The sequence below is a fragment of the Oryctolagus cuniculus genome, chromosome 9, assembly GCF_051225735.1.
Source record: "Oryctolagus cuniculus isolate XC-2025 breed Fujian yellow rabbit chromosome 9, ASM5122573v1, whole genome shotgun sequence".
NCBI classification, from domain to species: domain Eukaryota; kingdom Metazoa; phylum Chordata; class Mammalia; order Lagomorpha; family Leporidae; genus Oryctolagus; species Oryctolagus cuniculus.
This window is the reverse complement of record NC_142875.1, coordinates 75,744,022-75,761,462: the sequence shown is the minus strand read 5'-3', so window position 1 is coordinate 75,761,462 and position 17,441 is coordinate 75,744,022. Positions and strand designations below refer to the sequence as shown.

The following is a 17,441-nucleotide window of genomic DNA, read 5'->3' as shown; positions in this document are numbered from 1 at the left end:
CAAGTATTCATATTTCACTGAGGCAAACAGGCACAACTAATTATAATAAAAGTATTCTAAGAAATTAACAGAAAGTGCTATGGGAATAGTGGAGAGAAAGTGCCTAATTCTTTCCAGGATTTATGAAGCTAGGAATGGGCAGAGATTACATGTTTTCAAAGCTTTCGGGGCGATTTGAATCTATGGCTTGTCCTAGATATCAGAGCCAGTTCAGGGATGCTGGGCGCAGAATCCATCACCACATTTTGACCAAGTCTGGATGTATGCTGGACTTTCTTTGCTGAGAGCCCTTCTAAATTAATTATCTCAACTGGGACCCCAGAAATCATAAGAGGAAGTTTTTCCATTTCACTAATCATAATATGCTAGATTAGGCATAATATAATTACCTAAATTGAATTCAGAGTCTCACACTTCTGTGAATTGCTGGAAACAGTGCCACGTGAACCTGTTCATGATGCACACATTCGAGGCTTACTGCGCATAGCACCGCTGGCATCTAGGTTAAAGGATGTTTGAATAGCAAACAATCTTTGAAAACCAAAGACAGAGACCTCCCAAGAGACCTAGAAACATCTCCCGTAGAGACATCTGCTTACATTCTCAGGATAATAAACCTGGGAAGACAATGTATTTACTTTAGAATGTTAATGTCTTTCTCTCTCTTTTCCAGGGGAAAGATCGGTAGCTGGCTCAGCCACACCATATAAATTCTGAGATTCCTAGTTTCTGAGTACCTCTCCTGTGGTACCAACCCCTGAATGTGCAGGGTATATCAAATTGTCTCCTCCTGGGGGATTGGAGTGTGGTGAGTCAGTGCTAAGATTGTTACATAAGTAAATAATTTGTCTGTTCTCTGATCCAGAAACCTCATTCCCTATCAGGAATAAACAGAGATGTAAACATTGAATAATTATCTCTTGATTCATTCTTTCAAAGTTTTCCTTTTGAAATTTTCCTGTCACTGATATGTGCATCATTTTTTTACATTTTTACAAAGTCATTTTACCAAGTGATTTTTAAAATTCTTACAGTATATGAGGAACCTTTGGATTTGTAGAGAATGATTACAATTCTTCCTTCGTTAAATATATATTATGGGACTAGGATTGTGACATAGTGGATAAAGCTGCTGCCCACAGTGCTGTCATCCAATATAGGCGCCGGTTTGTATCCTGGCTGCTCCAATTCTGATCCAGTTCCTTGCTAATAGCTTTGGAAAAGAAACAGAAGATGGCCTAAGTGCTTGGAGCCCCCCACCTATGTAGGAGAACTGGAGGAAGCTCCTGGATCCTGGCTTCAGCCTGGCCCAGCCTCAGCTGTTGTGGCCATCTGGGGAGTGAACCATTGGATGGAAGATCTTTCCCTGTCTTTCCCTTTCTCTGCAGCTTTGACTTTAAAATAAATAAAAAAAATTAACATAAACATATATATATATATTTCCACATCTATCATCAGAAATTAAGACACTAATTTGAAATTTTAGACTCTACTATCTAAAAATTATTTACAAAATCCATACTCATTTTTCATCCTTGCATGTTGGCTTTCAACTTTTATGCTGTCTCTTCTCAGTATCCTTTGCAGACTCCTCTATCTTACCTGCTTCTTGAGTAGCTTTGTTTTTTTTTTTGCATTTTTAATTGATATATAATATTTGTACTTGTATTTGGTATATAATTTCATAACTTAATGCCTGTACATATGGGAAGTGATCAAAGCTGGATGGCATTTGACATTTACATATTCTCAAATATTATCATTCCTATGTCTTAAGAACTTTTCAAACCTTCATTCCAGGTTATTATAAAAATGTGTAATCAATTGCTGACCACAACTACCCTGTTGTGTCCCTTACATATCGAGTCCCCATTTCAAGCCTATTTCCTCATTCTACTCACTTTCCTTTAAAGATGATTCCCAACTCCACACATCCATCTCAGAATTCTCACCTTGTAGTCCTATTTTATATTCTGTTGTGTCATTGACTTTTTCACTTCAATATTTCACAAGCATCTCAAACTCACAGCCTGAAAATGGAACTCATCACCTTTGTATTCTCAATCTTTTCTCCATTTATGCCTTCCAATCTCAGTGACTGGTAACAAATCACATAGATACCAATCTGAAGTTCGTACCATTATCTTTCCTTCCAAAATCTGACCATCTAAACCTAATTCTTAAACACTCGTATGTTGTTTACTTCTCTTGAACAGAACCTTTAGTGACTTAAAACAGTTCCTTTATTTCTCAGATATTACTATAATAGTCTACTAACTTCTGTCTGCTTTGAACTTTCTCTCTGCAATCATCTATTTTCTCTAGAATGATTTTTTAAAGGAGTTAATCAAATCATGTGTTTTCATATTCTACAATGATCATATTGTCCTTGAGGTGACATTCCAATTTCCCAACATGTCACACGAGGACTCAAAAGAATCTGAGTTCATACCTCCTTTAAGATTAATTCCTTTTAAGATTGATCTGTTACTTGTCCCTAGGTTAGTTCCCAATACTCAAATTTTAGTTCTGGTAACTCTTCAAATGAACCACACATTCTTACCAAAATACCTTTCCATGAATAGCCCTTTGTCTAGAATGAATTTAGGTTCTGATTATTCTGATCCTTCAATTGCTATTAATTTATGAAATAAATGTTGAATGCCTATTCGGCAGACACAATCCCACTGGTGCTGAATGAAGTTACAGTTCACGCAACATGGGCCTACAATATAGAGAAGAGGTCAGACAACCATTCATCAAGTAATACCAATGTTTCCCCTGAGATGTGCTCTCTGACCAAAGATGAGTGAACACTAGGAAGCTGCTAACTAAAGCTGGTAGCTCCGTGTTGTAGAATGACTGTTAAGGGAGATATAAAGAGCTATTCCAAAGACCTACTGAAAGCTTTCCTTTGACCACCAATTCGTCTTTCTCTCAAGTGTTTGCTTTTAGTCTATACCTACCTTCGCTGAGTTTTGTCCCACATCTTATTTTCTATTCAAAAGCCTGTTTAAGACAACTTCTACTTTTGTGAACCTATGCAACAGAATATGAACCTTTGGATTACTTACCAATTTTTCATGAAGGGAGTTTCATGTAATGTATTTTTAAGTGTTGGATATTGAGTAGAGAGCTTTCTACATGATACGAGCTCAAAAAGGCTTGTAGGTAGAAGAATCATACACATTTTCATAGGCATGGTTAGAGAAGGATGATCACTTGAAAAATGTGAGTAGCTTGAGGTTGCTTGGAACACATAGGGTTTAGGAAAATGAGAAGGATCTAAGTGGAAGTAGGAGCCAGGTCTGATATTATTCACAGAAGTATTTTGAGAGGAAGATGAATTGAATCATAACCATATTTTCATGAATGTGTAAAAAATTATATTAGCTCATTTTTATATAATCTGTAGTCTCTGAAGCACATTTACAAAAACCAAATAATCAGTTGAAATGAGCAAATGCAAATTGATATAAGATGAAAGCACTTGTAAGATTAAATAGAATGCATGCTGATTTTTATATAAGGAGTTATCAGAAAGTTTATGGAAAATGTATATTATGAAAAAGTATGCATGGGTCGGCACCGCGGCTCACTTGGCTAATCCTCTGCCTGCGGTGCCGGCACACCAGGTTCTAGTCTCGGTTGCAGTGCTGGATTCTGTCCTGGTTGCTCCTCTTCTAGTCCAGCTCTCTGCTGTGACCCGGGAAGGCACTCGCATGGGAGACCAGGAGGAAGCACCTGGCTCCTGGCTTTGGATCGGCAGCCATTTGGGGGGTGAACCAATGGAAGAAAGACCTTTCTCTCTGTCTCTCTGTCTCTCTGTCTCTCTGTCTCTCTCTCTCTCTCACTATCTAACTCTGCCTGTCCAAAAAAAAAAAAAAAAAAAAAAAAGAAAAAGTATGCATGAATTAAAAAAAATTTGCACCAATATAAACTTAACTTTTAATTACATTTTCCATTAACTTTTTGAGGTTCCCTCCTTTCTTCCTTTTCCACAATTTCATAAATAATAAAGTAGTGAATGTTAATTAAGGAAGGTATAAGAGTTTATTCTTTGGTAGATCATTCTTATTAAACAGGTGGATTCAAAACTCTACAACTCTCTGCCATAGAGCCAAAGTCTATCTCAGAAAATCTCACACTTCAGGAAATTGATGGCAGTTACATCACTTACAAAATGGAAACAATATTTGTTCCATTTCTAGCTGACAAAACAATGGATCAATGAACTATACAGTTAGAACTTTTTATAAGAATAATGCCATATTTAAAAATTTCGTAACTTAAAACCAAATGCTCTTATTCATAGTAATTGATTTTTGAAAAAAATGCTCTTTAAATAAAACAATGGAAGAAGTATTAAAGTATAATAATTTCTACCAAAGGATTGAAGAGAAAACTTCTCCAAATGGAAAAGGGGCCGAGTGCTAGTTAGGAAAGTAAATTACCATTTATTACTGTGCCCCTAGGCAACAACAAGCTCTGATTCAATAATACTTCACACATAGTGAAAAGAGGAAATGATTAACAAAATTACCTCTTAAGGATTATGAGCAAATTTTAAAATACCGAGAGTCCATAACTTAAAAAAATGCCAACAAGTCAAAGGTATTTAAAGGAGAATCACGAAACCTGGCATGTAAAGAAATGAATATTGAAGTCATATATATTTTTGTGCTCTGTTTTTTCAATGAACATTATAATGTTGCTTCATTTTATACAGCAATCAAAGGAAACTACAATATAAATATGTATATAAGAAAAATATTCCTTTCTTATATTAGAAACACACACAAATACACACATATATGACTCTAATATAAGAAAAGAAATTTGAGGCATAGCTCAAAAAACTGGTTCCAGATTACTGTACATAAAAAGCAATATAGCCGGCACCACGGCTAACTAGGCTAATCCTCCGCCTTGCGGCGCTGGCACACCGGGTTCTAGACCCGGTCGGGGCGCCAGATTCTGTCCCGGTTGCCCCTCTTCCAGGCCAGCTCTCTGCTGTAGCCAGGGAGTGCAGTGGAGGATGGCCCAAGTGCTTGGGCCCTGCACCCCATGGGAGACCAGGAGAAGTACCTGGCTCCTGCCATCGGATCAGCGCGGTGCACCGGCCGCAGCGGCCATTGGAGGGTGAACCAATGGCAAAGGAAGACCTTTCTCTCTGTCTCTCTCTCTCACTGTCCACTCTGCCTGTCAAAAAAAAAAAAAAAAAAAAAAAAAAAAAGGCAATATAAGCAGTAGTCAAGCCAATTGTGAATTCAGAGTCCAAACTCTACCATGCCCTTGTTTGTGTGTATTTTAAAAAAAATCTCCCCAGTAGTGAAAGAACTGTAACAGAATGGATGCCATGGACCGAACTGTGTCACTCTTAAATTTATATGTTAGATTCCCTCATGTGATGGCATTTACATAAGGTACCTTTGTGAATTAATTGGTTTAGATGAGCTCACAAGTGTGGGCCCCTAGGAAAAGAGCACCAGAGAATTCACATGCTCTCTCCTGCCCCACCATTTGAAGGCATAACATATGTGACTGGATTTTGTTCCATTTGTGCACTCTGTCAGCTATAAGGAAGAATCTGCACAGTGCCGGCTGAGGCCCTAGTAACAGCCTCCTGACAATTCTCCTAAGTGCAATAGAAGTAACTCTCATTTACTACAGAACAGTATTAGGATAAGTCTATGCACTTCATACATCATCATTTAAAGCAATGGCTTTTTTTTTTAATTTGACATGTAGAATTATAGATGGAGAGAGATAGAAAGAAAGGTTCACTCCCCAGATGGCTGCTACGGCTGGCGCTGTGCCGATCCGAAGCCAGGAGCCAGGTGCTTTTTCCTGGTCTCCCATGCGGGTGCAGGGGCCCAAATGCCTGGACCATCCTCCACTGCCCTCCCGGGCCACAGCAGAGAGCTGGACTGGAAGAGGAGCAACCGGGACTAGAACCTGGTGCCCATATAGGATGCCGGTGCTGCAGGTGGAGGATTAACCAAGTGAGCCACAACGCCGGCCCCCATACATCATCATTAATTACTCACATATCTTGTGGGATTTTATCTTTTAAATTATTTCTAAAATCCAATCTTCTACCAGCTTCCTCTACGTACACCTCTCTGTTTAAGTCATTCATAGTTACCTGAATCATTCTCTGCTTAAATGTCATTAATGAGTCCTATTCATATATAGGTTAAAATTCAGATTCTATAGTAGGATGTGGAAAGCCCTTCCCTTCTTGCCATCTCCCCATTTCCAGGATCATCCCTCAAAGATTTAACTCTGCTTTAAATATCCCAACTTTTGCACCATGCATGTTTTCTCTCATGAATGCTCATGCATATTCATGGGCATGGTAGATGTATATTTGCTGAGCCTTCTGTATATATTGATGCTATTATGATAAAGGTTACTTCCTTTCTCGATCCTACCTTAGCACCTGTTGTAGACCTTACCATATTGTAAGTCCTTGTATATACAATTTTTTCTTTTATCTGTCTGACTGTTAGCTACTTAATGGCAGGGCCTACATCTCAGGAATCTTTGCATTTACAGCAACCAGATCAAAAGTTAGTTCCCTAGTGTGCTCTAACAGATGTGTATTGAGCAAACTGGCTACTTGATCCACATTTAACTGTTTCCCATATTTATATAATAATGCATTTTTGCAAGAACCAGATTCTAAAGTAATTTTGTTATTACAATTTAGTCTTAAAAACTGCATGTTAGAACAAAAATAAAGGATGGATTAATGAGTTAGTATGATGACATATGCTTCAGTGGTCATTGCTCTTCACAGATAATAGAAATGAGGCCCACATTAAATAATTCACCTGAATGACAGAGATTCAATATAATAAGGGCAAGGGTGAATCCAGACCTCAAATTCTTTTTTTAAAAAAATAGAGTGAATGACAAGGCACAGTGAAGATAATGCAAAAGGCAAGTACAGTAGACTCAGTACATGATAAAGGAGAGGAGTGAAGGAGAACAAGAGTTGGTATTGTGGTGTAGCGGGTGAAGCCACAACCTGCACGCTGTCATCCCCTGTGGGCGCCAGTTTGTTTCCTGGCTGCTCCATTTGGATCTAGCTCTCTGATAATGGCTTGGGAAAAGCAGGGGAATATGGCCCAGGTGCTTGGGGACCCACCATCCACGTGACAGACCTGGAGTAAGCTCCTGGTTCCTGGCTTTTCAAGGCCCAGCCCTGGCTGCTCTAGTCACCTGGAGAGTGAAGATACACGATCTCTCCCTCTGTCTGTCCCTCCATCTATCTCTATAATTCTGACTTTGAATAAACAAGCAAGTATTTTTAAAAAAAGAAGAAGCTGTAACAACAATGAGTGTTTACTCTGTGATAGTCACAAATATATCAACTCATTTGCTTCTTTTTTTTTAATTTTAATTTTTTATTTTTATTTTTTTGACAGGCAGAGTGGACAGTGAGAGAGAGAGACAGAGAGAAAGGTCTTCCTTTTGCCGTTGGTTCACCCTCCAATGGCAGCCGCGGCCGGAGCGCTGTGGCCGGCGCGCTGTGGCCGGCGCATCACAATGATCCAAAGCCAGGAGCCAGGTGCTTCTCCTGGTCTCCCATGCGGGTGCAAGACCCAAGGACCGGAGCCATCCTCCACAGCCTTCCAGGGCCACAGCAGAGAGCTGGACTGGAAGAGGAGCAACCTGGACAGAATCCGGCGCCCCATCCGGGACTAGAACCCAGGGTGCCGGCGCGGCAGGCAGAGGATTAGCCTATTGAACTGCGGCACCAGCCTATATTTTAATGTTAGTTGGATATTATATGCATAGAATTTTTTTATCTAACAGCATTCAGGCAATAATTTGAAAGTATTTATTAGTCTATATAAGTATGCACAACATAGTTGTGACATATGAAAAAGTAAGTGCACCACATATAAGCACTATTTAAGTACAATAAATGCAAATATCATATATCTTAGCTTCAATAATACCTATGGAAAACAAAATTCTTTCTGAATTCAGCTTCACAATTCTTCAAGTTGTTGAATAAGGTTTTTCAAGACAATGGTCTTCAAAATGTCTTCCTTAGATCAGTATCAATATCACCAGAGAATTTATCAAAAATGCAAATTTTGACCTTTCCCTACTATTACTAATTTAAAATCTGGGGATGAAGAAAAGAAATGTTTTGAAAAGTTTTCCTGGTGATATTTTTGCACCTGGAAGTTTGAGAAGAACCACTACTGTCATATAATACCAGAAATTTATAGCAGCGCTGGGACACACACACACACACAAGTACAGAAACTTCTTAATACAAAGAGCATAATTACAGAGGAAAGGGGATGGGCCAACTAGGCACATATAAATAGACTGTCCACTTCATAGCTAGAGGTATAATCACCTTTGGTTAAAATACTACCTTCTGCTCTTAATAAGTTCTTCAAGGTCATTAATTTCAATTCATAAAGGTAAAGTAACTAAATTTTGTTTCTACTCTTAACAAAAACTGACAGAAATTGCTTTTCCCTATTATTTTGGTGAGAATGAGTAGCATTTTAATCGAACAAATTCTGGAAACTATAGTCTCCAATTTTGAGTAATTTTGATTTCTAAATATTGCACAAACAGATCATCATTTTAAGAAGTAGACAATGTGAAAAAGTTTTAAATTTCATACTTTAAATTGCATGCATTAAATTCAGTAATCATTTTAATACAATTTTTAAAGAAAGAGGAAAAGAAATAAGGAAAAAGGAAAACACAATGGGAAGAAAATATGTCTTTGGCTTAAAAAAATTCTCCAGAGTACAAAATAATTGCAATTGTCATTTCAGAGAAAAAATGTTTTATGTAAATTATGTGGTAGGGGATAAGATTGATGTTGTACAAAATCTGGGGGAGTAATGGGTGTGTAAGTCTTCAAGCAATGTCATGTTGAATGGGATGAGGAGAAAAAAATTATATTCTGCTCTAATTATATCAAACTGCATCAGTTAAACTGAAATAATAACTTCAATGCTTTGAACAAGTAATATTTTGATCTATGAAATTTTATCTATTAGTTATAAAATAAAAATAGATTTTACTTGCCAAAATTTGAGCACTGTTTGAGATAGAATTTCATTAGAAATAAAAAGGATTACACATGCAAATAGCTACTGTAAACAAGTTTGAAGCATCATTCTATTTGGATGCAACAGAATTGGCTAATAACTTCTAGCACTCATGGAAATTTATTTTGTGATTGTAGATTATGCTTTATCTATGTATTTTATACACTTCTATAATATTATAAATTGATGCATATTACATATGGACAAAACTTTAGACAATATTATTTAAAAATTAATGGTAATTATGAATATATCTAATTTTCAGAGCTTATGTTTTACCAATAACATACATAATAATTACCTTTACAAATGCGACAATTTTCAAGGAGATTGTTGCTAAGTATAAAGAATTCATCACAAAATCCATTAGATTCCACCAATCATGGATATAATCTTGAAGTCCGCCGTCCCACATCTGCTTAATTTCTCCCCATATGAAACCTGTAATTACAAAAATATTCATGCTAAGTGTGATTTCCAGAAACGTCACTCAAAAAAGAAAATGTAGCTTCACAATTACAGATCTTGAAGCAAGAGACCTTATAGTTACACTAGATGCAACATCTATTTTTGTAGGTAATTATACTGATCCCCAGCCATCTTTTAAGATTTTCAGGACATTAAGCTAATTTTGTAAATGTCATTAGGAGAGCTTCATTTTCTTTCAAGCACTTCATAAAAATCACAAGAATGTGTAATTTTTGAGTTAACAGTTTCTCTATAATTATTTTTTCCATTGGATAAAGTTCTAACATTCTTTTGTAACAAAATGTTATGAGATGTATTTTTTCTCCCAAGTCAAAATGATTCAAAGATGCATGAAAGAAAAAAACATTGTATCTAGCAAACAATTGGTTTCAGATTATTCATCAGGGTGCCTTGTCATGTTTCCATAAGCAGGAAGTTCCTTCCAAGACCGATTTCATCAGCAAAAATATGGTTCTAACATTCATGGTAATTAATTAAAGGATCTTATATCCAGCAGTATAGTTAAAGCTATTTCTTGAGAAATTATAATTCCTTTTCCTTTATTCTGATCACAGTTTTTATAGGTAATTCTTGATTTTCAATTTCTATGAGGTACTTACAAAATGTTAGTATAGTTAATTATTTTATTCCTATAATCTTATTACAAAGTTATAACACTAGTTTTATAGTTTAATGATGAGAGAAAAATATCTAGAACCAGTACTATTATGTTGATAATCTGATATTATAATTACATAAATACAACAAAATAATGATCATTGAGAATATAAAAAGTACATGCACACTTCAGTACCTGCTGAGGATTAGAAAATCAGAAAGAGTATTACTTCTACACTAAAAGCAAGAAAAAGTCAAACTGTAAAATCTTAACCTTGCATGTATTTATCAGAGGTAAGAATCAGAGATCAAAGTTCAAATAAGATAATGTTTTTTTTTCAAAAAGTGACGGAGTACAATACAAGAGACACTAACACAAAACTATAGAGTAAGAAGAATTCAGAAAAATTTTTACGATGAACTTCTAAAGACCAAGTGTCAAGTAACATGAGAAAATAGACACCTGGGATCCATAAACTTAAGGGGCGTTTCCATTGCTAACATGCTCTTCTCCATGGATCCCAGCCACCGAGAGATTATAGTGCAAACCTGGAAGAGCAAAGAGTTTGCTACAGCGAAGAAGGCACAAAGTTCTACCCAGGTTACTTTCTGTTAGGGAGCAAAACACCTTAGTTTATGAAAGAGGCGTGAATCAACCCTGAGCCTTAAATTTGTGCCAATCTCACTAGAGGTTTGCTACCACTGAGGGAAGGAAAAGTTCTTACACATAACTTGCAAAGTTTGACTGCATGGATACGAGTTGGGAACACTGAGAAAGCTCCATCTCTAACGTCTACACATAAGCCTGTGCACGTCTGACCGTGACTGGGACATCAGAAAGTCTTTCTGCCGTGTCATCGATAGGCTGACATCAAGTAACAACCAGAAGATGACAACCACAAGAGGAGGGGGTAAAGAGTGTGTAGAGACCCTTACGAAGCACAGAAAAGGTCAAAGGCTATGGGTGGAGAAGGAACGTTGACAATAATTTTCCCCACCTAGGCAGAAGTGTATGGTGCACAGAAATTGCTTATGGCAGCAATAAAATCCAAACCCAACTCAACTCATGATTATATTGCTGCAGATTCCTGCAGTAACATTCTAACAGAAGAGGTATATAAAATTCATGCGTGAACATTATCTACTTCTGCCACTAGTCTTCATAGGTAGAATAAATAACCCTGCAAAACATACATATACATACATGTGTACACAAACATACACACACACACCCTATCAAGATGCATCATATTCAAACTGCCAATAACAAAAAAAAAGAAAAGAAAAAATTGTTAGCAACAGACATGAAATAGCAATTAAAAAGACACTGGACACTGCATACAAAAGAAGAAAGAAGACTGATGGTAAACCTTGGTCTAAACTACACAAGACAAAAGACAACTGAGTCACACTTAAAAAACCTGGGGAAAAAAAAGTCAACCCATATTCTATACATAACAAAAATTAAATAGGACTGAAGGCTTTTTGCTAGACAATCAAAATCCGAGACAACATTTTAGTATCAGATTCATGCTATATGAAATGCTGAAGAAATGTTTACAAGGCAAAAAGTGTATGATACTGGATACATTCAGATTTGTAAAAATAAATGAAGATGTAACTCTAAAAACAGTTAAATTGAAAACAAATATGAAAGATATTTTTTCTATTTCTGATTTCTCTAATGAATAATTGACTGCCTAAAGCAAAAATAACAGCTATGTCATGACTTATATATATTTAAGTGTAAAATGTGTGAACACATTAGTACAGAAGTTTAAATTAGAAGCATGCTGTCATAAGGTACTTTCATTGCATTTAAGACAGAATAATAGTTCTTTATGTTAGAATTCCATGAATTAATGTTTTATATGGATGCTTAGGGCACTTCTAAAAATATTTTAAATGTGCTAGAAATGTAAACATACAGCAATGTAAAATAATAGAATAACAGGCAGGAACAAAACATAATTCGCCAAAGAATTGATGGAACAATTTGGGAAAACAATGGTTATGGGGTGGATTTTTCAATTAATCAATATCAATTGAATGAAATGCATGATCTAAGTACACTCATGAGAAGAAAGATATGGTTATGTAGGATACAAATGCAGTACACAACTGGATCACAATTCATTTATAGGTTAGAAATAAAGGAATAATAAAATTATAACACAAAATATTAAAACAAATCATGTAACTGTTAATTAACAGTACATATATTTCAGAAGAAGGAATGCTGCTCGGTGTGTAGAGGGATCTGGCATAAAAATAAATTGGTTGATTCACTGAGAATCAGACAGAGCAATCCTATACGTGATTTCCTATATATGCAGTTAACAATATAACCTTATAATACAAATTGCCACATTTATTTCTGAGAATTAAAAAAAGAACAGTGCAATTATAGTTGGAGACTTCAACATTCTTTTTTCTATAACCAATAATCAATCATAGGCAGAAATTTGGTGATGATATGAAAACTCAAGGACATTATTAATAACCTGGCAACAACAGAACAATCAAGTGCATCTAAAACATTCACTAAGATACATAATATCACAGGCTACAAAACAAAATTCAACACATTTATGCAAACTGAAGTCCTTCAAAGTATACTCTATGAATGCAACATAAACAACAAACAATAAGAAAATGTATCTGGAAAAAAAATCTCCAAATATTTTTAGGATACTTCTAATCATTATTGGGTCAATTGTGATTTTATAGTTTTGTGAAACTATGATTAAACTACTGAAAATGAAGATCGATATAAAAGTCTTTAAAGCTAAGCAGTGTTTAACGAGGAAATTTCTATTTCTATATACAGAAAATAATATGGGGTTCAAATCAATGTTTTCATCTTCAATAATTGCACTACGAAAAGAGGAACTCTACTAACATTCCTTCTGAAATATACCTATTGTATTGACATAATCACTTCAGATTCCTTTTAGTGCTTTGTGATGTATATTGTTTTTCCTTCATATCTAACCCTAAAGCAAGCAGAATGAAGAAAAGGACAAAGCATACAAATCAATAAAATTTGGAACACATAGCTAGACAAAGTCAATGAAAACAAAATTTACTTCTTTGAAATGGTCAAGAAAATTGGTTAAACTCTAGCCAGCATGATCAAGAAAAAACAGAGATGTGATAAATGATCAAAATTGAAAGAGAAGAAACAGTACAGATTTTATAGACCTTTTAAAGATAGCAAGTGGCTATGGTTACAATGAACAACTTAAATTAATTCCACAACTTAAAATGAAATGAACACTATTGTTTGGGACACAAATTTCCAAATTCACTCAAGAGGATATACAGTAACATGAGTTGTCCTATAGTAATAATTTTTTTAACTTTTATTTAATGAATATAAATTTCCAAAGTACGATTTATGGATTACAATGTCTTCCCCCACCCACAACCCTCCCCTCTCCCACTCCCTCTCCCCTTCCATTCACATCAAGATTCATTTTCGATTATCTTAATATACAGAAGATCAGCTTAGTATACATTAAGTAAGGATTTCAACAGTTTGCTCCCACACAGAAACATAAAGTGAAAAATAATAGATGATTTTTTTTAAATGATGATGAAATCAGATCAGACCTATTGTCATGTTTAATCCCAGTGAGAGTCAAGTTGGGAGTTGATAATTTCTTTTTTTTTTTTTTTTTTACAGAGGATCAGTTTAGTATACATTGAGTAAAGATTTCAACAGTTTGCACCCCCATAGAAACACAAAGTGAAATATATTGTTTGAGTACTCATTATAGCATTAAATCTCAATGCACAGCACATTAAGGACAGAGATCCTACATGAGGAGTAAGTGCACAGTGACTCCTGTTGTTGACTTTACCAATTGACACTCCTGTCTATGGCATCAGTAATCTCCCTATGCTCCAGTCATGAGTTTCCAAGGCTATGGAAGCCCTCTGAGTTCTCCGATTCTTATCTTGTTTAGACAAGGTCATAGTCAAAGTGGAGGTTCTCTCCTCCCTTCAGAGAAAGGTACCTCCTTCTTTGAAGACCTGTTCTTTCCACTGGGATCTCACTCACAGAGATCTTTTGCCAGAGTGTCTTGGCTTTCCATGCCTGAAATACTCTCATGGGCTTTTCAGCCAGATCCGAATGCCTTTAGGGCTGATTCTGAGGCCAGAGTGCTATTTAGGACATCTGCCATTCTATGAGTCTGCTGAGTATCTCACTTCCCATGTTGGATCACTCTCCCCTTTATTTATTCTATCGGTTAGTGTTAGCAGGTACTAGACTTGTTTATGTGCTCCCTTTGACTCTTAGTCCTTTCATTATGATCAATTGTGAACTGAAATTGATCACTTGGAATAGTGAGATGGCATTGGTACATGCCACCTTGATGGGATTGAATTGGAATCCCCTGGTATGTTTCTAACTCTACCATTTGGGGCAAGTCAGCTTGAGCGTGTCCCAAATTATACATCTCTTCCCTCTCTTATTCCCACTCTTATGTTTAACAGGGATCACATTTCAGTTAATTTTCAACACTTAAGAATAACTGTGTATTAATTACAGAATTAAACCAGTCATATTAAGTAGAACACACAAAAAAACTACTAAGAGGGATAATGTATTAAGTTGTTCATTAACAGTCAGGGCTATGCTGATCAAGTCACCGTTTCCCATAGTGTCCATTTCACTTCAGGAGGTTTCCTTTTTGGTGTTCAGTCAGTTGTCACTGATCAGGGAGAACATATGGTATTTCTCCCTTTGGGATTGGCTTATTTCACTCAGCATGATGTGTTCCAGATTCCTCCATTTTGTTGCAAATGACTGAATTTCGTTGTTTCTTAGTGCGGTATAGTATTCTAAAGAATACATATCCCATAATTTCTTTATCCAGTCTACCGTTGATGGGCATTTAGGTTGGTTCCAGGCCTTAGCTATTGTGAATTGAGCTGCAATAAACATTAGGGTGCAGACCGCTTTTTTGTTTGCCAATTTAAATTCCTTTGGGTAAATTCCAAGGAGTGGGATGGCTGGGTCGAACAGTAGGGTTATATTCAGGTTTCTGAGGAATCTCCAGACTGACTTCCATAGTGGCTTGACCAGTTTGCATTCCCACCAACAGTGGGTTAGTGTCCCTTTTTCCCCACATCCTCGCCAGCATCTGTTGTTGGTAGATTTCTGCATGTGAGCCATTCTAACCGGGGTGAGGTGAAACCTCATTGTGGTTTTGATTTGCATTTCCCTGATTGCTAATGACCTTGAACATTTTTTCATGTGCCTGTTGGCCATTTGGATTTCCTCTTTTGGAAAATGTCTATTGAGGTCTTGGCCCATCTCTTAAGTGGGTTGTTGGTTTTGTTTTTGTGGAGTTTCTTGATCTCTTTGTAGATTCTGGTTATTAACCCTTTATCTGTTGCATAGTTTGCAAATATTTTTTCCCATTCTGTCGGTTGTCTCTTCACTCTCCTGACTGTTTCTTTTGCAGTACAGAAACTTCTCAATTTGATGCAATCCCAATAGTTGATTTTGGCTTTGACTGCCTGTGCCTCCCGGGTCTTTTCCAGAAATTCTTTGCCTGTGCCAATATCTTGAAGGGTTTCTCCAATGTTCTCTAGTAACTTGATGGTGTCAGGTCATAGATTTAGGTCTTTAATCCATGTTGAGTGGATTTTTGTGTAAGGTGTAAGGTAGGGGTCTTGCTTCATGATTCTGCACGTGGAGATCCAATTTTCCCAGCAGCATTTATTGAATAGACTGTCCTTGCTCAAGGAATTAGTTTTAGATCCTTGATCAAATATAAGTTGGCTGTAGATGTTTGGGTTGATTTCTGGTGTTTCAATTCTGTTCCATTGGTCTATCCATCTGTTTCTGTACCAGTACCATGCTGTTTTGATTACAACTGCCCTGTAGTATGTCCTGAAATCTGGTATTGTGATGCCTCTGGCTTTGTTTTTGTTGTACAAGATTGCTTTAGCTATTCGAGGTCTCTTGTGCCTCCATATAAATTTCAGCACCAATTTTTCCAGATCTGAGAAGAAGGTCTTCGGTATCTTGATTGGTATTGCATTGAATCTATAAATTGCTTTTGGGAGAATGGACATTTTGATGATATTGATTCTTCCAATCCATGAGCATGGAAGATTTTTCCATTTTTTGGTATCCTCTTCTATTTCTTTCTTTAAGGTTTTGTAATTTTCATCGTAGAGATCTTTAATGTCCTTGGTTAAGTTTATTCCAAGGTATTTGATTGTTTTTGTAGCTATTGTGAATGGGATTGATCTTAGAAGTTCTTCCTCAGCCATGGCATTGTCTGTGTATACAAAGGTTGTTAATTTTTGTGCATTGATTTTATACCCTGCTACTTTGCCAAACTCTTCTATGAGTTCCAATAGTCTCTTGGTAGAGTTCTTTGGGTCCCCTAAATAAAGAATCATGTCATCTGCAAAGAGGGATAATTTGAGTTCTTCCTTCCCAATTTGTATCCCTTTAATTTCTTTTTCTTGCCTAATAGCTCTGGCTAGAACCTCCAGAACATGAGTTGTCCTATAGTAATAAATTTTAAAAGAAAATATACGTAAAAAATAAAAAAGTTAATAATCTTCCAACAAGAAAAATTCAGGTTCAATATACTTCATGGTGAAGTCTACCAAATATTTTAGGAAGAAATAATACCCTTGCTAATGAAATTCTTGTAATAACACCAAGGAAGAAATGTTTTAGGGACAAATGTTGCTCTGATTAAAAATCAGATAAAATGTTATAGTTAAAGAAAACCACAAACCAATTGCCTTTATGAGTAGGCACATACACTCCCAGCAAAATCTTAATGAATAAAATACAGTAATATACAAAGAGAATAAATCATGAGTACTGATTTTCCAAGGAATAGAATAGAAAGTTGTTTCAATATTTCATAGACAATAAATGAAATGTATCCCATCAATAGGTTACTCAGAAAAAAGATCATTTCAATAAATGAGATACAGTAATTTGAAGAAATGTAACAATCATTCATGGCCAAAAAAAACCCACAAAAACCAAAAACCTTTGAGCAAAGTATTAATTGAAGGGAGGCATTTATAAAATTCTGCAACTAACTTCATGCTTATTTACTTTGCACGTGTCTAGAGAATAAATAATTTGGCTTTGAGCATGGCAGTGCTCCAATGCAACTATTTAAAAAAACGCAATGCACAGATATAGCTGGCTGGGCTATAGTTTGCTGATCCTTGCAGTGGTGGTTACATGTCTTTCTGTGCTTTTCA

The 17,441-nt window shown here is 36.1% G+C and overlaps 1 protein-coding gene across 9 annotated transcripts in view; it reads right to left on the bottom strand.

Annotated features, from left to right (window-relative positions):
- TRPC4 (transient receptor potential cation channel subfamily C member 4) overlaps nt 1–17,441 on the bottom strand; it is a 250,697-nt gene that overhangs the window by 31,741 nt on the left and 201,515 nt on the right. For all 9 annotated transcript variants that reach the window (XM_051831769.3, XM_002721087.6, XM_002721088.6 and 6 more), the window contains one exon: nt 9,400–9,539. In XM_051831769.3, coding sequence (XP_051687729.3) covers nt 9,400–9,539 — 140 coding nt within the window. The remainder of the gene's footprint in view (nt 1–9,399; nt 9,540–17,441) is intronic.